This window comes from Rhinolophus sinicus, linkage group LG03 (genome assembly GCF_036562045.2).
Source record: "Rhinolophus sinicus isolate RSC01 linkage group LG03, ASM3656204v1, whole genome shotgun sequence".
In the NCBI taxonomy this organism is placed as follows: domain Eukaryota; kingdom Metazoa; phylum Chordata; class Mammalia; order Chiroptera; family Rhinolophidae; genus Rhinolophus; species Rhinolophus sinicus.
In genome coordinates this window covers 53,071,947-53,097,522 of record NC_133753.1, presented here as the reverse complement: position 1 = coordinate 53,097,522, position 25,576 = coordinate 53,071,947, and the positions used below count along the sequence as shown (strand labels likewise).

Here is a 25,576-nt window from a genome sequence, read left to right as displayed (position 1 = left end):
CTCTGAAGCCAGAGCATTTTGGGAATAGAGATGCGAAAGGCATCCTCAGAGATGTGCTTTCAGGATACTAATCTAACCGTATGTTGTATAGGATGATAGAAACGTGGAGAGCAAAGTCTGGTAACTATCTGGTACCTACTATTTTCCTTTAACAGCTGTTTGAATCTGTCATACATTAATTTATCTCTTCTATTTGCATATTGTATTACCTCTTTGAATAATGAGTTATCTAAGCTAAAGGTTGCTGCCCACTATATTAACATTTAATTTTTTAAACCTGTCTTTCTTAAGCTTCTAACTTAAGACTTAATTCTGTCTATTACCCCCATCAATTTTAGCATCCTATTTACTTAAAAACTCCTTGCTTGTCCCATTTATACACACACACACACACACACACACACACAGGCATGCATATACACGCCTATATATTTGTTTGTTCCTTTTGGTGATTCTTATAGAAATCAGTTATGTAACCAATTAGCCCTTGTCTTTCTAGACAAGAGTCCTAACCCTTTTATTCTGTCTTCAAGAAATACGCCCCACCCCCATGCTTTCCTTAATCTTTTTAATTGATTTCCTGTGTACAGTTCTCATGGATTTGGAAAGGATACCTTTCCTGAGTGGTCAATAAAATCCCTGAAGCTTATTTCCAAAGCCACTAACAATGGCCCGTCTCCATAGTTAAGGGGGTGTGAATACTCTGACTTGTTGCTATAAAAATGACTACAGAAAGCTTGCTCTGATAATGTTTTATAGAAGAGTTTCTCCACATGTTTCATGTCTTTCCAACTAGATAATAAGCATGTGGTTTTGGACTTAATGGGGCTAAAAAAAAATCTAGGAATGTAATACATTTTCAATCTGAATAAAGTTCTTTTCTGCACTTGCAGTAATATCTAGTGCAGACAGAAAATGTAAATTGTTATAGTTTTTAAAGATAAAGATACTAAAAAGCATTTGATAAATTGAAAAGCAGGCTACTAGTAGGGCAATCAAATAAGAGAAGAAGTATTTATTTAGTTATTCTTGGTATGTAGATGTCCCAATCAGCCCAAGATTAACGGAAGAGAGATTTATATTCCAAGACTTCTATAGAAATTAAATATGTGACTGTTCTTAGAGAAAGTTAAATATTAACAGTCAGAGAGCATTGTCACTTTTGTTTTGTTTTAATAGTTATATTACAAAGAGTAATTTCTTAAAATAATTTTTAAGTGAAAAAAATTTGCTAGTTCCCATAGTATGTTTTCAAATGCATTTTCTAGTTTTAAGAACAAGACAAATAGTGTTTTCACAGATGTCCTTCCTCTGCTTTACTTTGACCTTTTTGACAGTAAATCCACACACATGTCTTGACTAGATTTTACTTAACCATGTGGTACAGAGAAGATCAAAAGGAGTTCTATTTATGGCTTAAACTTTAGAATTTTGACAAAAATCAAGTAATTCAGTTTAGGAAAATGAAATTATGGGTTTTAAATTCCAGTCTTCACTCATGTTATTTTCTCTAAATATTTGAGTTTTCTGAAATACCTTTCTTTATTAAAGTATGCAAAATGTAGTTAGGTTTTTCTAAAGTTGGTTTTGTGCATGTCAAGTTAGATACCAAGTTGTACACGAACTGACATTTGTGATTTTTTAAAGCATAGTCTGACAAAGTTACATATACTTTAAGATATAAAATCAATACAAAATGACAAATTTCAGTCTTCTAGTCTGATAAATGTTAAGGTGACAAATCTTTCCCAAAGGGACATAATTACTTTTCTGTATTTTGAATTTTTTTTTGTACTGTACATCTATTACTTTATAATCAGACCTAACAATAAAGCTTTTAAAAAATAATGTAATATTTAGAAGTAGCTTGTTAACAAAGGTTTAAACTTCGAATTTCCAAAGCAGCTACTATAAGGTATAATGAAGAAATTTAAAAAACCCTTAATATGTTATTATTTTATATTTACTGACCTTCTTGGGTGAAGAACAAAATCCTTAAATGTATATGGTCTCTCCATTCTTGGATTTTCTGTCTAGAATAAAACAGTGGGTTTTCAAGATATATATCTAACACCAAAAATATGTACTTTTCAAGAATATTCATGAATTATGATCTCAGGCATAACTGAAGTTAGAAGTGAGGAAAAAAAGTAGCTTTAGATTAAATGCTTACAATTGACAATACTTTCACTTTCCTGCACCACAGGAATTGTAACCGGCATCACACTCAGTCTAAAACTAGCTGAGCAGGTATGTTGTGGGGCCAAAAGTAGAGTAGGAAGTGAAAAAACAGTACAGTGGTCAGCAGAATATGAACAATGTCAGCAGGTTGGCATGGTTAGAGCATAGAGACAATTCCAGGAGAATGGAAAAGTAAACAGCCTGGAAAGACTGGATTAAATATATTATTAAAAGCTCGTAATTTCTGAAGACTATGGAGAGCCAACAAATATCTCAAAGGACTGATATAGTAAAGAAGTATTACTTCTCTTTCTTATCAAGTTCAGCAGCCTTTTGTTTTTGTTACTGTTTATTTCTCTGTTGCATTTTGCTTTGTTAACTACCCATTCAGTCATGAAACTCAAATTCTCATGACATTACTTTACTGGGTTCTTTTCCCGGTTCCCTTTGTCTGTCTTCTCTTTCTCCTCTAACAGACCCACAATGACTAAGGTTCAATGTTTGGCCTTCAGTGCTTTCATCTCTCTTATTTGGACAGCCCATCATTCTCAGAGATTCTGCTGTTCCCTTGATACTAACAAATGAGGCCTTCCAGTCTCTTTTCTCTACACAATTTATTTTCATATTTCTGTCCGCGACCTGCTTTAGGCTTTCATTTTTCCCATTTTCTAGTGAAATTCAATATAGCAAAAATAAATGTATTACTATTTCAAAACAAAAGGCCTTTTCCTCCTAACTTTTCCATTTGTGTCACCACCCTTATCTCCTAAGTTCAACCTTTACTTTTTGCTTATATATTTTTTGATTCCCATGTAAGAAACCTAGTCCAATATACCGTAGTTTTATTATGTTTCCTGAATCTGCCTGTTTTCCTCCATTGCTATATGCTTGGCCCAGATTCAGTTTCATACTTATATTGTTATAAACTGTCTTAGTTTCCTTCTATGAGCCTAGGCTCTGCCCATTCTAGTTATTCAGTAGAATATTTCCAAACTGATCTTTCTCGAGTAATACTTTCATTACATGAACAAACTTTAGTGGCTCTACTTCTTATGGGGTTAATGTCAGGGGATCTTGAAGACCAAATTAAAATGGAAAATTGAGATGCATTTCAGAAAATAATATACTCAAGAAATAATAGCAGTATATATTTTAAAAATCAAACATTTATATTAACTATACTGTGTATTTGTAAATATTTATTAAAATAAAAAGAATAAACAAAAAGTAAAATGAACATCTATACTAACCGGTAACGGATAAAGAGGAACATCCACTTGACCTAGGAAATCATCTCTTGTCTATAAGAGAAAGAAGAAAAAAAATAATTAGTAACATTCTCAATCATTTTAGAAAATTTTGATGAGCTCTTGCCATCATTCACAAAACCATGTGGAAGGTTTTTTTTGTTTAATCCTATACAATATCACTAGAAAATAAAAAGTAGTATGGCATAACTTCTGGTAATTGCAGGATAGAGTATATCAGATTGATCATTTTGCAGATAATAATTAGATACTCTGAAGAAATATAAAACTAACTATTTGAAACTAGCATAGTGACCAAAAGTAAGCAGAAACTGGAACAGAGTCGATCTTGAAAGAAGGAACTGTACTGGGTAGGATTCATATTTATACAGCTTTTCACGTGATAGTACTCCATAGTTCATTCGTGAAGTGGTTAGGACTTAAACAGAATCTGAAATCTTACTTGTCTGAGGATTCAGAAGACTGAGTTTGAAGTTAACAGAATAACTGGAAAGTGAGGGGGACAATCCCTAAAGGAAAGAAGCCCCAAGAGTCCTTCTAAATCTCTATATAAACTCTATCCAAATTCCCAGCTGATTCTAAAACTGCGTATGTGAAAGGCAACAGCTGGAAGGCTGAAAGGACTGAGCATAGGTTTAAGTTGATGTTCACCTTTAGGGAGATAGCATTTGGAGTTCAGCTAAGTTAACAACTTGCTAGAACAAAAATCAATACTCTTCAGGGAAAGATAAACTTCATTGTCTCCGTCATGTACCATGTATAATGAACGAATGTATGGAGATTCTCAGCAGTGAAACAGAAACTTAAAAATGAATCAACTGTACCAGGGGTGCCAAAAAAATGTCCACACATTTTAAGACACGTTATCTGTATCACTTTTCGAAGTTGAATTGAATTACAGTAGCAATGTGTAGTATGACATTAGCTCAAAAGGTGGCATTAATGAAATGAATGCTAGCGTCACCATGCGACAGGCAGGACAGTCAAAGAAAATGGCGGAAGCAGAGTTGTCGTTTGAGGAGTGCAAGACCATTTGGAAGCGGTATCTGAAATTCGAGAATGTTGTGGAAGTACGATGGCAATGAGTATGCAACAGAACCTCCAACATGCCTAACAACTGTATGCATTCGTGATAAGTTTGAGACACATGGTACTGTGTGTGATGGGCACAAGGGAAGATCCGGGAGGCCTCACACAGCAACAAGTCCTGGTTCTTCTGCTGTGGTGTTGGAACAGTTTAGATGCTCACCACAGAAGTCTACCGAACAATGTTCACTGTAATCAGAAGTGTTTGGGTGCTGACGGCAACCACTTTGAACATCTCTTGTAATTGCAGAAGTCAAACGTGACTTGTATTCATCTTTTGTTATTGGTATATATTGAGTATTAAAAGTTTAATACAGTTTTTTCCTTTCTTAAAATGTGCATACATTGTTTTGGCATCCTGTGTATATTTTAGGACTGAAAAATATAATATTTGAATTAAAGATCAGTGGGTGGGCTTAACATATGATTGAAGATGACAGGAGAAAATGTATGCGAACTTGAAGATATATTAATAGAAGTTATCTAATATGAAAAATAAAGAGCACTTACAATTAATATCAAGTAGTCTAATAAATATATGTGCAACTGGATTCCCAGAAAGAGACGGAGAATAAGGCAGAAAAATATTTGAAGAAAAAAGCAGCTATCTTCCCCAAATATTAACAACTTACATAACTATAGCATAATGATCAAAACCAGGAATACTATTACTTAACCTACAGACCTTACTCAAATTTTGCTAATTGTCCCACTAACTTTGGTCCAGGGTCCAAATCAGGATTACACATTACATTTTGTTGTCATGTCTCCTTAGTTTCCTTTAACCTGGAAAGTACCTCAGTCTTTGTCTTTCATAATCTTGACAGAATGTCCCAGTTTGGGTTTGTCTAATGTTTCTTCATGGTTGAATTTGTTATACATTTTTGGGGCAGGAATACTACAAAAGTGATGTTTGTCCTTTTCTTAGTACATCATTATCAGGAGGAAATGAACACTGAAATCTCATATGTTATGGATAGTTAAGGACCACTAAACATTTGAGAAAAGCCACTTGAAAAACAGAGATCTAACCCAAAAGGCAAACAGAAAGAAGGGAGTCAGATGAATAAGAATCAAGTCAGACATAGAAATACTTCAGAAAAAGTATATTAATATTCTCAGAGATGAATCATTTATCAATCAGACTTGGAGGCTATGAAAAAGAAGCAATTAGGGAACAAAAAAGAGCTCTTAGAAATTAAAAATATAACTTAAATTAAAAGTTTAAGATAGAATTGAAAGATAGAGTTACAGAAATTTCTCAGAAAGAACTAAAAAACACTATTTGTAAAATTTCTAAAAAACTATAGGATTCCCCAAATAAGAAAACTATAGGATATATTTTAAAAGTCAACATCTAAATAATAGGCATTCAGAAAGAAAAAAGGAAAGGGAAGAAATTGTCGAAGAACCATTTTTAAGAAGCTTTCCTTGAACTCAAGGAAATGAATTTTGAGAGTAAAAGGCCCCAATGAGTTAGGCAAAATGCATGAGAAAAAGACCCACAGCAAGGCACATATGTAATTGTGACATGTCATAATTGTGACATTTCAGAGCACCAGAGATAAAGTAATTCTAAACGTTTTTGAGAGACACAAAACAGATTGTACCCAAAACTGAAAGACACAAGACATAATGCCTCCAAAACTGTGAGAGAAAAATATTTGCTGCATAGAATTTTATACCCAGCCAAACTATCTTTTTCAATAATTAAGGTAGAATAAAGACATTTTTAGACATTGGTGATCTTAGGAAGGTAATGGAGGATGTACTTCACCAAAATAAGGGAGTACACCATGGTAAGGGCAGATGTAGGGGATTCAAAACAGGAGAAAAGCAAAGAGGATTCCCAGAATGATGGAGGAAGGAAACTCTCAGAATAACAGTAATGTAAGACCCACAGAACAGCCACTGCTTACTGGAGCATGAATGTATACAGCTTTAAGAGGGATGCTTCCAGAAGAATAGGAATAATCATATCTATCTAATACAATTTTGTGAGAATTAAATGATATAGTATATATAAAGTGCTTTGTATAATTCCCAGCATACAGTAAGCATTCAATAAATATTAGCTATTATATTTGAAATGCTGGATTCCATAATGAACACCCTGCTCCCTTTCCTCTGGACCAGTCTGCAGAAATTTCAAATAGGCACATACAACAAAAGGAGCATAGCTAGAGATGGAAACCCAGTAAATTAGCTTACTTTAAGGCCATCCATATTCCTATTCTAGTATATAAGGTGATGATAATTTTTGAAATGGATAAGTTAGTTTTTAATTATACCTTCAAGGCTGTCCTATGGTATGTTTTTTTACTCCTGTATTTATTGTGAATAGATGTTATACTCCAAAAATCTGATCTTTAAGAAGCTTTAAGTAAGGAAGTAAAATACAACAAAATACAGTAAAATCTCAACCACGATGACTGAGGAATAAAATATTTTGGTTGAATTACCTACTTAGGTTTAGGATCAACCAGATAAAAACATAAAACACCTTATTTTGGGTTCGGTCTTATTGAATAGGCTTGCCTTTGGTAAATAATGACTATAATGAACATCTGTTTGTGCTTCAAAAACATAGCTGTGATAAACTATCACTTGAGTAACACAGGTGCAGACAGGGCTTCTCAACTTGGATACTATTGACAATTTTAGCCAGATAATTCTTTTGTTGTGAGGGCTGTCCCAAACATTGAAGGATGCTTAGCGACATCCCTGCACTCTATCCACTAGATGCCAGTAGCACTCCTCCTCCAGTTGTGACAACCAAAAATGTCTCCTGGTATTGCCAATGTCTTCTAGGTGGCAAAATTGTGCCTGGTTGAGAACCACTGGTAAAGAAGATATAAAACAGAATGTCTCAACTAGTTAGCAAAACACTCCCTCTTCTGCCTTTAAAAATAACAGCTTTATTGAGATATAATTCACATAGTATAGAATTTACCCACTTCAAGTGTCCAATCAATTTTAGAACATTTTCATGCCCCAAAAAGAAAACCTATACCTATTAGCAGTTAACCCCCATTTCCTCCTTCTCTCCTAAGCCTTAGGCAACCATTAGTCTACTTTTTGTCTCTTTGGATTTGCCTATTCTGGACATTTCATATAAATGGAATCATATAATATGTATAATATTCCTTTATGACTGTCTTCTTTTACTTACCGTAATGTTTTCAAGGTTCATTCATGTTGCAGCAAGTATCAGTACTTCATTTCTTTTTTTTAATCACTGAATATTATACTACATGGATATACCACATTTTATTTATCCATTTATCTGTTGATTGACTTTGAGGTTGTTTTCATATTTTTGACTATTATAAATAATGCTGTTATGAACATTTCAGTACAAGTTTTTGTGCCAACATATGTTTCATTTCTCTTGAGTATATACTTAGGAGTGGAATTGCTGGGTCATATGGTAACTGTTTAATATTTTGGGGAACTGCCAGACCTACCAAATTGGCTGCACAATTTTACATTCCCACCAGGACTGTATGAGTGTTTCAATTTCTCCATATCCTTGCCAATATTAATTACTACCTATCTTTTTAATACAGCCCTCCTAGTGGGTGTTGAAGTGGTATCTCATTGTGGCTTTATTTGCATTTCCATAATGACCAATGATGTTAAATATCTTTTCATGTACTTATTGTGCTCTTTATTTCTTAAAAACTCTTAACTTATAAATCTTCCCTAGAGATTCAGTCTCCACTGCAGAGGCAGTGCCTGGTCACTGTGGGGCAGAAAGAAAGCATTTCATCCATATATTGCTCCAGAGTCCTTGTTCATAGATTGCATTTTGTGAACAAAAGCACAGAACAAGAATCCCATATGATGAAAATTTCCTTGTTTCAAGTAATTTTGGTATATAAAAGTATATTTTAAAAATTTCTTGCAACACATCTTCCTTACGTCTTCCTTCTTTGAAACACGTGCTCTGAAATGCATTTCTTAACTTCTACTTAAAATGAAATGATCCCAAGAACCATATTTCTAATATTACAAGAATGAACAAATTTTCCAAACTAAAAATCAATACGCCTGGTCTGAGGAGACGGAGAATATGAAACTAGGAGCTATCCTGGAAAGTCTGGGACATATGGTTGCTATAAATATGGACAATTAGAGGTTCTTTTTCCATTTACAAAGAAACAGTGATAGTTTTAAATTCATTCCTATGAAAATAAGTCAGTCTGTGATGGTCATTAATGTTTCCCTAGCCAACCAATTGTTCCAAATTCTGAATATCAAGCATTTCTTTGCAAGAGTTATTTCCTATATTTTAACTGCATGCCACTTACTTCATAAAACAAATTTGCATTTGGCAAAATATAAGTAATTTAAGAATGCCTGAAAATCTACCAAAGAATTCAGAACAGCAGGTGATTTTAAACTGTAGTGAGCACAGTTTATAGTCAGTAAATAACACTTTTTCTGATATTTTAAAGATACGAATTTCAGTTTCTTAAAACCATTTTTAGAACATGAAAAAAGAAAAAAAATCCAAATTGCTGTTTTTTCAAAACTTCTATTAGAACTATAGATGGCTCTAAGTTTAGGAGGACAAACTGTTATCAATTTTGATAAGGCTGAAAATTGAGTGGCTCAATGTTCCGTTTTAAGAGAACCCAATGTTACAAAAAAAATCTGAATTTTAAAAACGTTAAGTTAAAGTGTCATAGCTGTGAAGAATACTTGGCTATAAAAAGAGTTTCCATAAAATCTGAGTTACAAATAATTTCCCAGGGTAAATCTACAGTATAAAGCAAAATATTAAAGGAAGAATCACTTCCTCATTACTAGAGCCAAATATCATAGCCCAAGTTTTCTGCTGTAACATCCAACTTTTAATTTTAATCATGCTTTTTAATCAGTAAAAATGAATTTTATACATGAATATTAAATACAGTATAGTTCCGGTTTTCAGACTTAGCTATCAGCACTTTTCTAATCAAGATGATTTTACAAAGTAATTTAAAAACACAGGTCACACATACACTGGGTACAAAATTAAAAGGGAAAATAGAATTTCTAGCCTCCAGTTATCTAACTCCTCCCACTGTCTTTCCAAAAGGCATGAGCAGTCATTTTTTTTTGAGTTTTGATAAGCCTTCAGATTTTTCTTTGACATACTGTCATGCAGCTTGCTTTTTTCCCCTTCAACAATATCTCTAGAACCTTGTCCAATATCAGTCCACGTGGAGGTGCTTTTTCTTTGATGGTTGATAGTATGCCATTGCATGGAATACCAAAATTTACCTAGTTCCCTATCAATAGGTTGTTTATAATTGTTTGCCATTACAAACTATGACTCAATGGATAAACTTGCATTTATCATTTTGCATATATACCCAAGGTAAGTTTTATTTTGTAAAATAGTTAGAACTATAGTAGACTAATCTGAACTTATCTGAAATGGAAACAGATCTCAATGACTGATTCGATGTTACTGAAGGAAATAGTGTCCTGAGTAACCCAAAAGGCACATACAAGTTTTCAAAGACAAAATCAAGATTAAAGATTCAAGATCAAGACGTTTGCATTTGAATTAATATCCTACTCAGTGGCAATAACTACTGTCTTCACACAGTTGTATTCAAATTGTCTATGTGCAAAGTCATGATTCTTCTATACAGATCACTAATTCTAAAAAAAAGTGAATTGGGGCAAGCAGTAAAAAAGACACTGATTAAATTCATACCTATAAAAATGTTCAAGCCATCGTTAATCATATTATTTAAATTAAGTCAAGAGATACTTCAGAGATCTTAAAAGACTAAGGAGAGTTGAAAGCTCTGAAACTGAGACACTAAAAGTGAATTTTTCTGAAAACCTCTTTGTGTAAAGTAGAATTTAAACTCATTCTATTTATGAGTTAAGAGGTTAAACATTTTCTTGATTAGAACATGTGAAAAGTCAATATTTTGACAGAGGATATTAGCACATGTGAATCTTTGAGAAAAATAAGCAGAACTTATATGAATGGACTCATTTATAGTATTTTTAAAAATAAGGAACCACATATTTTCTGCTTCCAAAATTCTATACATACTATTATTTTTAATGAACATCCTTCCTCTCAAAATCCATACTACATGGATTCATACTACATCCTAGACATAAATAGAAAAAAAAGATTGTGAAAACGACTCTAAATTTAGCTCAACTATTTTCTAATGTATGCACATTCTTATTATTATTTCATTTGCATAACTTCTACCTTTCTACTTATATATAGACTTACTACAAACTATGACCTGCTTATTTTAAACGTTTTTTTTTTTTTTAGAAGTTCAAGATTTATTGATTCAATCTTTTTAGTATGTTGAGGGGAAAATGGTGTTAGCTAAATAAATAAACAGTATAATCTGATCTATGCTATAAAATCATAGTGCTATGGAAACCGGATGTCTTTGCTTAAAACAAACATTCAACATCCCAAGCTTGTGATTTGCTCAGCCAGCCAGCCCGTCTGGTGGATTTAACTGCAAGACACAAACTGTACTTGTTCTTTGAAAAAAGCTTCATACTGCTTAAAAATGTGGGTACATGTGTTCTACAGTTCTTAGCAACCTTCACATTTTAAAAGGGATTTTTACCTAGTAGATGGGGGTGGGGAGGGATTCAAGATAAAACCTCCATCTAAATCACTTTCAGTTTGAGTTCTCCTCTGAATTTCAGTTTCTTTGGAGGTCTTCACTTTATACAAGCATCACTAACTTGTGAAAACTGGCGATTTACCTTGACAAGTTTCTCTATCTTTATATGCTTTAAAGTTAAATTTATAATTTACTGTGAGGGTTTTCAAATATAAACCATATTTTTAATATGCTACAGAAGAGAAGGAATCTAAAGCAGATGAGGAGTAATAAGAATCAGGTTGTGCTGTATCAACATGAATAAGATTTTATAATTATTTTCAAAATTAAAATTTAATATATCCAACATACTTTTACAAGCAATTTGTATTGTATGCCCCTCAGCTAGAGGACTGCAAAAGGTGAGAAGAAAGTTTTGTGTTTATTACAACTTTCCTCCCCTCTCCAAAAATGGGAGGGGCTCATCAACTTTTCCCATTGTTCCAAGTTTGTATTCTAAACAAAGAAAAATGATAAGAGGACTAATGTATAAAATTATAATTTAACCAGGAAATACCCACAGCTAGGTAACTGATAAAAGGGATAAGGCTCTTCCTCTCAGAGAGAAAAATATTAATTCTTGATTGAAAATAAACAGATACAGAGATTCACTCTCCTGAGTGCCACTTAATTATGATACTACGTTTTTTTTTTCTTTTCAGGAATGTCTGCCAAGCTACCAGCTACGAGGAAAAGAAAAACATAAATTTTTGAAGCGATGGAAGCTAATATTCTCTGGGGAATTATATCTATAGTCTAAATGAGAAACTAATTTAGCAGAGGGCTGCCACTGCTGAGAAAGATAGTGACTTTAATTCTAAGAAACCAAAGAGCTGTGTAAAATCTCAGATATTTAATTTAAAAACAAGTAAGTGTGAGAAGATGAACTAAAATCATCACTTTAAAATGAATAAACAGAAGCTGTGGCAAGAAGTAGTCTAGAGAGGCTTCTGCTCCCAAACTAATCTAGAATTTCAGATTTAGGTTAGTCTGCTCAAGTGGTTTTCAAACTTCTGTGTGTGTCAGAATCATCTGAGGGGCTTTTTAAAAGACAGATCACTGGGCCTTACCCCTATAATTTCTTTTTCCGTAGGTTTGGAATGGGGCCTGAAAATCTGCAACTCTTACAAGTTCTTGGGTGATATTCATGTATCTGATCTGGTAGACACACTTTGGGAACCATATCTCTATTCAATCCTTGGAGCAAACCATGATTGATAACAGTGGAAGATGAGTGAGCAGGGCATCTAAATTTATCAACTTGTATCCTGCCAGAAGTAGTTCCAAATGGACTTGGTCTCTTTAAGATAACACACAATGTAAATTAAGAGAGTTGAAGATAAAGCAGAACAGAATCCCTTTAAAAGAAGCAAAGGAGTCAGGCACCTATGTATTTGCTTTTCTTGCTAGCTTAAGTTGTAAAAATAGACACATATAGCCTAATTATGGCAATCTTCTTTTTAAAACCTTTGCAGACTTGCTAGTCCATAAATATCGTTTCCCAAATGTGTTCTAAGGACTAATAATAGATTTGCTAGATAGTAAAAGAATTCAGAGGTGGTCACATATTTGAGAAACATTTGGTTAAACGAAGTTCAAAAATTTACTTTCTGTTTAGGGACTTTACTAGTGTACATTGTGCCGTCCCAAGAAATATAGCATACAGTATTTATACAAAATTATTTGTAAATGGGATGGATTTTATATGAAGTATCATACAGACTGACAAGGAATACATTTCAAAAATATTGGTCCAGCGGAAAAACTATTAATATAAATTCCTTAGCAAGGGATTCTAGACCCTCTACATTTGTTTTTCCAATCTCCCTTACAGCCTTATCTATTAATGTAAACCTCCCCAATAGAGTAGTACTATACCTTTGCTCTCAAACTCACTTCTGCTTCCTGGAAAGTTTCTTTCTCTCTCTGCCTGTGTAAATCCTATCCACTTGTGAGTCCCAGCTCAATGACATTTTAATGAAAAAATTTTCCTGAGGAGACTAAATTGCTACTTTCTTCCTCTGTAATTCTACTGCACCTTGTATCTTTTAACATCTGTTGTTATAGTTCTCTTCCATTGCAATGAGACTATAAATGCAGTGAGTCAACAAATGTTACTGACTGGCTTTCTACAGCCAGATTCTGTACTAAGTGAGGGAGAATGTTCCTGATATCATGGAATGTACAGTCCTGCATGGTTGACAAATATGCACATATTATTAAAGTGTGTGTTAAAAACTGAAGGAAAGTACAGAATTCTAGGGATGTATACAGGAGAAGGGTTAAGGAAAACTTTTATTCCCCATTATATCCCAATGTGCCCTGCCTTTGTGGGTATCTAATATCTAGAGGTTAAACTCTAGATTATTAGTGGTTTTTTTTTAATTGCAATGGCCTGACTTACTAGAAAATTATATCCTTATATCATGTAGTCCCTCCTTTGTAAAAGCTAGCAATTTAGACCTAAGAAAGTACGCTGATATGGAGAGAACGTACCAGAAAGAAAACAGTAATAGTTCCTCCAGCATTATGAAACCAAACTAGCAATGTGACAGGAAATAATAGAATAACAAAAGAAGATGGTTATCACATTTCCCTTGCCTATTCAGGCACTGGACTCAAGTAAGCGTCCATTTGAAGAAGTTCAGTATGTTGAACAGCGTTGGAGAAATAATGGAAAGTGTTAAATGACCTGCTCCGCTCCCTATAATCAGACTGCCTTCTTCAACCTGGACTTGAATTTAGATCTCTGTCACAACGTTGATAACCAGGTAATGTTTGCGCTCCAGATGCTTTGTTGATTCCTTGACCACGTCATCACTGCTTTGACTATGGCTTATGTTCCTGCATCATTTACCGGCTTTCCTACCCCAGGGGCTGAGCTGTATTTTCTTGAGTTGTGAGAGGCTGTCTTCCCTAGGAAGGAGTGATTCGAGCTATTCCCCACCTTTCTCCCCAGGCTTCCCCATCTGTCCCTGACCTTTTCTGCCCTCTAGTGACCATGAGCCAGTCTCTCATCCTTGGCCTATGGGATCCACTTGGAATCTGCACATTGTTGGCAGCTTGACAGACTATTTTGCACAAATCTCTATTATTCAAGTCGCATGAGTTACAACCCTGATATCCTATCGCTACTACATACAAATTTTAAAAAAATACATCCATGAGGAGTGAAATCCACAGCTCACATAGACTTAGATTCAGATAAAACTACCCCATTTATTGATTTAAGTATAATCTAAGAATGTTTAAACAATATTTAAAAGGAAGGTTAAAAATAATTCCTAAGTTTTGCCATATGGTTCAGGGCCTAGCAATGACTTGCACATACCGTGTTTCCCCAAAAATAAGACCGAACCGGAAAATAAGCCCTAGCATTCTTTTCAAGATGACATCGCCTGAACATAAACCCTCATGCGTCTTTTGGAGCAAGAATTAATATAAGACCCGGTCTTATTTTCGGGGAAACACGGTAGTAAGAAGTCATTATTTGGCTCATGATTAGGTTAATTGCTAAATCAATCGATCCAGATTCCAGTTTAATCATCTTTAAAGGTAACTGAATCTGAAGTTTATAAACCACTGAACGTTTCTTCAGTGTATTAAACAGCAGCATTAGTGGGTCTGGAGAACACTGCTGACATATCAAAGTTTTCAGTCTACAGACTACTTTAATGAGGTAATCCTCCTGCAAACTTGAGGCAAGCAGTCTGGGAGCTTCTACAATCGTTTCAACGCTCCAATCCTTCCATAATTAACTTCAAACTATTTTATTTATGTTCTTTGTCTTCTTTGTTTAGACTGCCCCTTCAAAAGTTGGGACAATGTCTGCTACTCTTTTGTGTTTTATAACAAAAGTTATTTAAAAAAACAAAATCTGCTTGTTGGAGTTTCAATAGTATTTTTCCTAATCATCAACAAATAGTATTAAGCACAAACGGTATACAGTGACTGGCAAATACATTCAAAGATTTATTGTGAGTAAAATGAGCTCACTGGCAAAGTACCAGAAGGGACGAGCCAAAAAGTACCTCTAAACAACAACCAAAATAATTGATTCCCAAAGCGGTCTTTCTTCCTTGTTTTTTTTTAATTTCTTTTCTCTCTTCTTTTTTGTAGACGTTGGTACAAGACTACTTATGTAGCGGTAGAATGAAATGTTTTCTCTAACAATTTTTACTTTTTGAAATGAATCTTTTCTAAGATTTAAAAAAAATATTTCAGAAATAGAAATCGATTGTTCTTATAATTTTATTACCTGATTATCTGATCAAATATAAGTTTAGTTGATCTATAAACAGTTTTTAAAGTTTCTCCCCGGGTTGGAGACTCATAATTTTTATTGAAGAATATAATGTATCAATGAAAACAGGAAAAAAAGGGGGGGGGGATGTGGGTTACTGTTGTTTAAGAAAATAAGAACTCAAAGGATTCCTTTAAAGCCAAATTTTTCTTGCTTCAACAGCAAGACAGGTACCAGTGGAGAAAAATAAGGCCATTGGATATGCCTCCACTACTTCAGCCATCACAGCTACCAAGCACTGTAGATTTAGGCACCTTCCTCAATACACTGGAGCATTCATTGTCCAAGTTACAGGGATATCAACACTTTTGTGGCTCAAATGTAATGTTCTAGAGGAACCCTGTCATAGAGCTTTCAACAATTGTGGGATATTCTGTATAAGGGGTGTCCAATGCAGTAACCACATGTGACTACTGAGCGCTGGAAATGTGTCTAATGCAAATGCGGTTCGGAATTTTAAATATGATTTCATTTAAAATAATTAACATCTCAATAGCTACGTGTGGTTACTGGCCACTGTATTAGACAGATGGAGTTCTAGAACAGTTTTTAGTGAAACAGTACTTTCTGGTTTCAAGATTTTATTTTCAGTTCTTGCCCTGGGATTCATACAGGTCCCCCAGGCTGACTGATTTCCCCAGGCTACTGTATTCAGAATTATGACTTGATTTCTTTTTCTTTTTAAACTAGATTGGCTTATCATACCTAAGGAAAGGTTGCGTTAAACTTTTTTAAGGATGCTCCTGAGAAAGAAGTCACCCAAAGGGAAAAAAAAAAGGAGAGAAGATGAATGACATGATTGCCAAAATGCTGATAACTGTTAAAACTGGGGCTCATTAGGGCATACATGGGGGCTCAATGCATTAATCTTTCTACTTTAGTGTGTGTTTGAAAATTCCATAATAAAAACTTTAAAAATGTTTGCAAAAAAGATAGGTAGTTTATAATGATTTAGGTAGTTTATAACAGTTATTGAAGAAAAAGAAAGAATATAAGTGTTATACCATGTTTCCCCAAAACTAAGACCTAGCCAGACAATCAGCTCTAATACGTCTTTTGGAGCAAAAATTAATATAAGACCTGGTATTATATTACATTATTATATTACAGTATAAGACCTGGTCTTATATTACAGTAAAATAAGACTAAGTCTTATATTAAGTTTTGCTCCAAAAGACGCATTAGAGTTGATTGTCCAGCTAGGTCTTATTTTCAGGGAAACACGGTAGGAGGTAGATAACTCATATACAGTATGTGTTATTTGAGCAATAAAAACTAATCAGAAAGAACAAAGTATTTATAAATGTTGGGTCACAAGTCAGAAGAATAGAAAAGATATTTGAAAAATAAACTGGTTCTCTAGTAATAATGGGCTTAAAGAATAATCTCTGGGATGGTCGGTTAGCTCAGTTGGTTAGAGCCTGATGCTAATAACACCACGGTAGCCAGTTCGATCCCTGCATGGACTACTGTGAGCTGCACCCTCCTTATAATAGAGAGAAAGAGAGAGCGAGAGAGACTGGTGTCCCTCCATCTCCATAAAGAAATAAAAAAGAATAATCTCTGAAGTTTTCACTCAACAGTGGTAATAAGAAAGTGTTAGATCTATGCAGCCCAGGCTGTAGCCATCTTTTGCTCATCCCGATATACTTTTCTCTCTTACAATAAAAACTTTCTTAACTTGCTGGACCACGCACGTTCCTTTACCGGCCGAACTATCAGAAAGGACTTGACCTGAACCTGCTGTTCTACAGAGTGTGAAAGTGAATCATCAGATTGTACTCAGCTCAGGTGGAAATTTTCCTTTAATGAACTCATTTTTTCTTCTTCTTTCTGATGGTATTTTTACTAGAATCACCTTCCCCAAGCAGCTATATCTTGTAGATTCCTCCTACTGCGGGGTAGGATGAAAGTCCTCTTGCTTAGAGAAGTCACAGAAGTGCCTTAGGGTACATAACAGAGCTGAGTTTGGGCCCAAATATAACAATTTACTAGATTTATGATATTGAATAAGTCACTTTAACTTTTCTGAGCTTGTTTCCTTACTTCTAATATGGAGATAATATCAGAGAGTTTTCTGAAATGTGGCATACAATACGGTATATTAACTGACTTAAAGTTTTACAGATACACATATAGGGTTAAGAGTTTTAAAAACAATATATCAGGATTTTCTCCAAATTAAAAAAAAAAATCATAGTTGAGGTTTCAAATTCTAGTGACGGTGAACATCCAATATTGCACTTGCACTCGTTGGTTAGACCGTGGTACTACTAATACTAACACCAAGGTTGCTGGTTCGATCCCCACATGGGCCACATTGAACTGTGCCCTCCTTAAAAAAAAAAAGGGGGGAAGGCAATATTGCACTCCATTAGAGGGCCTCCTCTTCTTGCCCTACACCCAAACCCATTTTTAATAGGTCTACTCTCTTCCTCAGAGTGACAGGTACGCACATTTACATCTAAATGTATTGCCAAATGTATAACAGACATCACACAGTCTGTTATAAAGAATGTTTAATTTAGTCTTTCTAGTAGTATCTTCATTTCTAGAATACACACAATGTATTTCAGACAACAGGTATGAAAATCAGTCCCCTTACTTGATGTAAATTAATTAAATTATCATCAGACCTTAAGGTTTTGGTAAGTAAATACTACTTTTTAAGGCATGTTTTACCTAAATTAACTCAGTGTCACAACTTATAGAAAGAAATAACCTTCATCGCTAGTATATCACTAACCACTGCTATAAAATATAACTAGGCAATCACTGGAAGTTTCTTCTCTGGAGACACAAACTGACCTCTGGAAAAGACCTACAGACATTAGAGGTCTCCCAACAATGACGCCTCCCAGTTGAAAAGTCCCCTCCTGGTCATTTCATAGTGACTGACAAATATGAACAGACAGCAAGGTTCACAAGATGCCTGGAGAAAAATTTCCAGTAACAAGAAGCAAACAACAATAACAACAAAGTAACTCACAGGAACCAGAGACAATGCAGGACCCATAATAAAACTTAAAAACAAACAAACAAAAAAACCCTGAAGTAAAATATTCTCAGAGAATTAAGAGATTATATTTATAAAATAAGAATAGAGAATCATCAGAAAACAAGATAAAACTTAGAAAGTAAAATAACCAAAATTTTAAAATTAAAGAGAACTGGAAATTTTGGGGAATCTTCCAGACAGTAGGATAAAGAAAGCAAAGAGATAGAAAGCAGGATAGAAAGCAAGATCGATCCAAGGGGTGCAAACGTTAGCTAATAGGAAATTCTAACAGAGAATACAGAGAAAATGGCAGCAAGGAAATCTTCAAAGAAGTAACACCTGATTTTTAAAATAGGCACATGTGTTATCTTGATAATATCAATTAAAATTGGTTAAAAATTATATATGCAATCACATATCCTAGGACTTAGGTGTCCACCTGCCTGAAGTAGGTATAGATATTATTCTATATTATACTGTATCGCTCCCTGGTTGTTTCCATGGCGTATGCTGTCTTCTTGTCTAAATTATAAACTCTTCAATGCCAGGAATAATATTTGCCACTTACAGCAGGCACATATTCTATTTCTGATAAATACTTGTTAAACTCATTTGCTTTGAAGATGACTTGAGTTTCCATTCAACTCTGTGACTCTTTCAGAGGGTTCAGTCTTTCAGCCTCGGTACAAAAGGTAAAGGTCACTCTTAGCTAAAACAGTTACTTGAAACTCCAGGAACAACTCTGAGAATCCAGCTCTCATATCAAGCCTGGAATGAAATCTTTTCATTAAACAATGATAAATTTAAAGCTGGTCAAGTGGTCTTTGTTTAAATACCCTTAAAAGTTTTGACCCATTTCATCTTTTGTTTTTTAGAAAACTTGATCTGAGCCTCTATCCAGACACACAGTTCTATGGTACCAGTTAGTGGAATATGTAGGCTATGAATCAGACTCTGCTGTGGAAACTAATCCTTGAGTCACAATCATAATATTCCATTGGCATCCTCCCCGGGGGACAAGGTATTCATTTAAGAGTGCACTCTTTCATGCAAAGGATGAAGCATCAAGCAGCTCCCACTCATCATTACAGTCATCATTTAAACATCCTAGTTTGGTTATCTCTTTGTGTAGGGCCGTCTGGTCACCGTCACCCATCAGGATTCTACAGTCACTTTCAACCCCATTCCAAAGGGTCCCTTGGCTTCATTCATTAATTTCATAAATATTTATTGAGTATCTATTTTGAACTAGGCACTTTTCCAGTCTTGGTGATGATACAGCAGTAAATAAGAGAAAAAGTCCCTGATTTAGGGAATTGCATTTTAGTAAATTAGAGACCAGAAAAGATTACCTATTTGCTTAATTCCTTTTCTAGAATTCTTTTCTGATCAATTCTAGGAAATACAGATCTGCCTGCCTGCTTCCTTGCCTATCTATTTCTATCTCCCGGTCTTTAACTTTTTTCTTGCTATGCCTCCTTTTTCTCATTTCTTATCTGAAATGTTTGATATCATATGAGGCTCCCTGACAGTAGGCTAAGCCACTGACAGCCACAAACACTATAAAAAACCTAGCCACCAACAAGATTTCTTAAACTGCTTGAATAGAAGAACAGTTCGTAAGACTTTCACATGCTGATTAATGCTAGAGAAGTAATATATAATTTTAAGAAGCACTAAAGTATATATATAGGATTTTTAAACTTTCTCCTTATAGAGCTATTCAAAGGACAGTTAGTTCATAACTAAGCATTCATGATATATGTTGTGTCAATTCATTACATAAGCCAATGTAAGACTTAAACATTCTTAGTAGTACTCTACCTGGCACTGCTATAAGAAAGTATATTCAAAAGATTGAAAATGTTCACAAAGAGGAAGACAGACGATATTGCTTGAATAAACCGGAATAATGAAGAAATATATAACATTTCAATTGTTATTTTTCAAATTTCACAGTGAGAGGGGAAAAAATTAATATAGGCAACAATTTTAAAAACAATATAAACCAGAATAACAGCCATAATGAATTCAAGAGATTTCTTTAAGTAGAACGGCATGCCTTACAGACCAATATTTTTAAATCTTAAATGAAACTAAAATGAAATCCTGGAAAATTTAATAGTCAGAATTCTGGAGGAGTCATACTAAAGTTCTTTTATGAGGTAGGTAGGCAACCTCTCCTGTATTACATGGTCTCAGTCAATAACCAGTTTAAATGTCTAAGTGGATGTGAAATGCTTTGCAAATTATTTGGCCCTGGCGGCTGTATACCTTTAGCTCTTCTTTATGTAAAAGTTGGACAGGGACTCATTGGATACTTCAACTATGAACTTGTTCTCATAAAAGAATGGTCTTAGCCTTGCTTCTCAACGTGTGTTTGGGGAAAACAGCAGCCTTGGTAGAACCCGGGGAGCTTGTTAGAAACACAGAACTCTCAGGTGGAAACTCAGGTCTCACCACAGACCTACTGAACCAGAATCTGCATTTAACAACTGACAACTTATTAAACCATTCCTTAAAGCATTGCAAGGCAATACCTATCAACAAAAATTTGAGAGAAAACGAAAAGAAAAAGGAAGTAGTCCGGGCTATTATTTTAGCTATATCGTAAAATGTTATACTCTCGGCTTTGGGAAAAGGGATAAGAGATTAAAATTCTGTTAAAATTATTTCTTTACTTAAGGAACAACTGAGTTTAAAGACATTGTATGCCGTACTACCAATATCCTTGATGTAAATTGTGCTCTGTAATTTTTTTTCTTTTAAGGTAAAGCACAAAATGTTTCATGGTGTTATGGTTTTGTAATACATCCAAGTCAAGAGAAGGCCTGATCTTCACGCCCCCACCCCATACAGATACCCTAGACTCTAAACAGAGATGTCATAGATTCTCTTGGTCAAGGTATGCTTTTATTTTTTATTTTTTTATTAGTTTCAGGTGTACAAAACAATGTAATAGTTAGACATTTACACCCCTCACAAAGTGATAATCCCCCTCCCCCAACTTACTACCCCTCTGGCATCATATATTGCTGCTCAAGGTATTCTTCATTTGACTTGCCCATGAATTGAGCAACAAGGTACACAGACATGCTAACTGCTTGCCCTTCCAAGTTCTCAGATCTGCTCTAATTACATCTAAGCAGTTTAGGTAAATCTCAGTGAAGGTGAAATTAATTTTCAACAACTACTCCCATGTTGAGAGTCTTCCCCCAAATACCTCACTGAATGGGGATAAATTTGTCCACCTCTTGTTCTGAGAGGCGTTCTTATACCTCTAGGTGTCTGTCTTCATCTGACCATAGTCTTCCAATCTCACCCATGGGCAAACAAAGAATACTGAATCACACACTTGAGGAATACTTCAGGTATTTCCTGGGTATGCTAACATCATTGGTTCCCTTTCTCGGCAGCACTCACTTGCTCCTTCTTCTAACCACCTCCTGACCTCAACACATTGGCTGGCCACACCCAGGGACTCTGCCAAGCCCCTTCTGCCTAAATAGGCTCCTGCTCCTGGCTTCTCCTTGTCTATCCTGTTCCACTGTCACCCGTAACATAAAGGAAGAGTGGGTTTAGAAGGGTGAGGACTTAATAGCTAGGACACGGTGGGCTCCATATGCTGGAAGAAACCAGTGACAGAAAGACAGAGGGGCCTATTCTCCAAGTAGTTTTTAGGAATAGGCCTTGAACCCTGACTTGTTTTCTGCATGCCAGCTCTTTTTTTGTTTTGTCTTATTTTGGGTGGTAGGGAGAAGACAGAGAAAGAGTAACAATGTTCAAAATGAGTTGTGACTGTTCAAAGGCAGTCTTAAGTTTTCACTCCTATTTCTATTTCCTTCATTTCTTATTGCTGAATCTCCATTTTGGTTCTCCTTGTGTATACTCACGTATTCTATAGTTCTAAAATGAAAGAACGGAGGTACAGCCTTTGTTCCCCTAGAAAACAGACTTCAATGGTCTTGTACACAGAATCTGTCTCATGCATCTTTTGTCCACCTAATATTACGTCTTCTATTTAGCAGCCACTAAATATATACGCACTTGCCTATATTCTCATGCGTATTTGATGACACTTAGCAAGCAATCAATGCTTGCTGTTTTGCTTCCTTCCTGTTTCATTTCTACTTCAGCCAGGCTTTTACACTATTCTCCTGAGACTACTCTTGCGAAAGTCACTAAGGGCCTCCTAACTGCCACATTCAATGGATACATAAATCTGTGGCATTGTATGCTGCCCTCCGAGAATTTTCTCTTCCCTGGACTTGCTTGCCTCCCTGCTATCCTAGCCTCTCTGTCCCTCCTGCGGCTTCTTCTTCGCCTCCTCTTTGATTCTTCTTCCACTATCTCCCCAAAGCTGGTGGTCCCAGAATTCTGATTTATTCCCACTCCACCCACCACCTGTCTCACTTTCCTGCTTTTCAGTTCATCTTTACCTAAGGCTACAACTCTACTAATAACTCCCAAGCTACATTTCCAGCTCTCATTTCTCGCCCTCGCCCTCGCCCTGTATCTTTGACTTACTTGACAGCAGTCCTACCAGGACAGTCTGTCAGTACACAAACTTAACAATACATGATTTCTTCTTCACTCTCTCAGTCTGGCCCCTTCACACCGAATTCCCTATCTTAGTTCATGACATTACCATTCACCCAGTAATCTAAGTCAAGAAAACTTTGATACATTTATAATCCATGGTGACCATAAAAAAATCATCAAAAAACATAAAACTGAGCACATTATGCTCTCAAATAAAGACTTCCATTGCTAACTATTGTCTGTTAACAGAAGACACATTGCTTTCTCTTCAGCCCTGGCTACTGTATACCCAGTGGGACTCCAACCCACTCCTAGTTCATCATCATCATCATCACACACATCCCTGGAGTCCCTAAGCTTGAGTCACACTGAACTATTTACAGTGGGATTCTTTCACACAACCAGCCTTGCATGTGCAGCTGCTTCTGCCTAGAACAATGCTTCTCAACAGGGGTCAATTTTGCCCCTACGGGACACCTGACAATGTCTGGAGACATTTTTTGATTGTCATAATTTGGGGAGAGGGGTGCTACTAGCATCCAAAGGGTGGAGGTCAGAGATGCTGTGAAACAGGTCAGCCCCCCTAGAACAAAAAGTATCCAGCCCTAAAAGTCAGTAGTGCTGAGATTGCCAATCACTGCCCTAGAATATCCTCCTTGATTTCTCTGCCTGGTGAACTCCAACTTACCTACCAAGACTCAGCTCAAATGTCAGCTCCTCTGTGAAGCCTTCCACTACCCACCAGGTCTTCTTCTCCAGACAAATATTGTTGTAGCTTTTCACTTTCTCACACATACCTCTATATTAATACATCACACTTTAAACTGAAAATTTGTGTTTTTTTTTACCAGTGTGTCTCTATTACTAGAATGGGAGTTCCCCCAAGCAGAGACTGCACTTCATTATCTTCTATTCCCAGGGTTTGGGTCAGTACCTGGCAAATAGTAGGGACTCAAATGTGTGCTAGATGAATGAATTAAAGACAACACATCTACAGAGAAATGTAAAGTGCTTCTGAAGCTAATAATTCAAATCCCTGAATAATCACTCTGAAAATAATATTATAGTTTCTCAGTTCTAAGAAATATACATACACAAGCATATATTTCTCACTAAATTTCCAAAACTGGTCATTAACATTGTTGCATCACAGTTTGAGAGTCAATATTTATAAAACATAATGGTTTTTATACAAAAGATTAAGTGTTGTTCAAAATAAATTTAACCAAGTGTCTCAAAATATGCTGCTAAAGTTAATAAAGTAAGGACTGAGAAAATAATGTAACAGAAAAATAAGTATAAATTTAGGACACTTATTTTAGGAAGAATAAATAAATGACTGAAATGTATAATCTTGATATTAATGTTAAAAGGCTTTTGAAAGAATTGAGACATAGTTTTTTTACCTTCTACTACACTAAGCTTAAGCAATTTACCTACCAAGGATTAAGTAACAGAAAATGAACAAAAACTTTTATAACAAAAAGAAAAACTGTAAAGCCAAGCTTTCTGATTAAAACATGCACACACAGGAAGAACGGAAGATATGCATGAGCTTGGGTGAAATGCTAAGGTATTTTAAACAATAGGGTAATGAAATCTCTGAGCACCCTAACATATAAGAGATTTAGGAAACAACAGGGAAAAATAAAATAATAATAAAATGTTACACAGATTTTAGAAATATGAATAGCAATTTTTAATAACTGGATAAAAACTACCTTAGCTCCTTAATCTATTTCATGATCGAGCTGACAAAATATTACACACAATGTTAAGACATCCAATATCTATTTTCAGATCAAAAGTCATTATGCAACCGTTACAAAAGTAATATTATATTTCAAAAAGTATACATAATAAACATGTCACTTATTGTTATGTTCTTTGACAGCAAATAAATAAAATAAACACTATCAAGCAGACCACAAGGTCCCATCTTCATTCTCTGTTGTAAACACAGAACAGGGCCCTGTGGCAGACACAGGTAAAAGTTCTCACTGGCTTTAAAATATTAGCCATTAATGAGCTGTTGATTATAGAGAGCTAGAAACTGGATACTATACTGCTAGAGACTGGTAGCTAAACACATAAGAAAAGAATCTGTAGTCCTCTCAGTGTTTCAGAAACAAGGGTCCCTGACCAAAGCAGTGATTTAATTTCACGGCTGCTCGGTACAGATAGCTGACATTACTAAATGCTACTCTAATATCAACTTGTTAAATGTGAATCCAGACTCAGCATATCAGAATACTAACCCAGACTAACTGGAGTCATGGGAAATATTTTGGGAGCTGTTTATTTATAAATGAGTTACAATATACCACTATATTTAGATTAATATATAATTATTGATAAACACAGGATTATTTCTAAAACCCCACTATTGTTGCCACTGCTATGTTTAGAAAAAAACATTAGTATTTTCCTCTTAAAACAAGCCATTGATTTACCACTAATCATTTAGATCAATTTACATCTAGTATATGTTGAATTTAATGGTGACTATATTGTTTATAATACTTTTATAGAGTTGTTTAATAAACAT

General features: G+C 35.0%; 1 protein-coding gene across 6 annotated transcripts in view; it reads right to left on the bottom strand.

The window, feature by feature from the left end:
* Positions 1-25,576, bottom strand: part of NEDD4 (NEDD4 E3 ubiquitin protein ligase) — a 113,423-nt gene that overhangs the window by 34,058 nt on the left and 53,789 nt on the right. For all 6 annotated transcript variants that reach the window (XM_019732304.2, XM_019732300.2, XM_074327712.1 and 3 more), the window contains 2 exons: positions 3,432-3,482; positions 1,972-2,033 (listed from right to left, as the gene is read on the bottom strand). In XM_019732304.2, the coding sequence (XP_019587863.1) occupies positions 1,972-2,033; positions 3,432-3,482 (113 nt within the window). The remainder of the gene's footprint in view (positions 1-1,971; positions 2,034-3,431; positions 3,483-25,576) is intronic.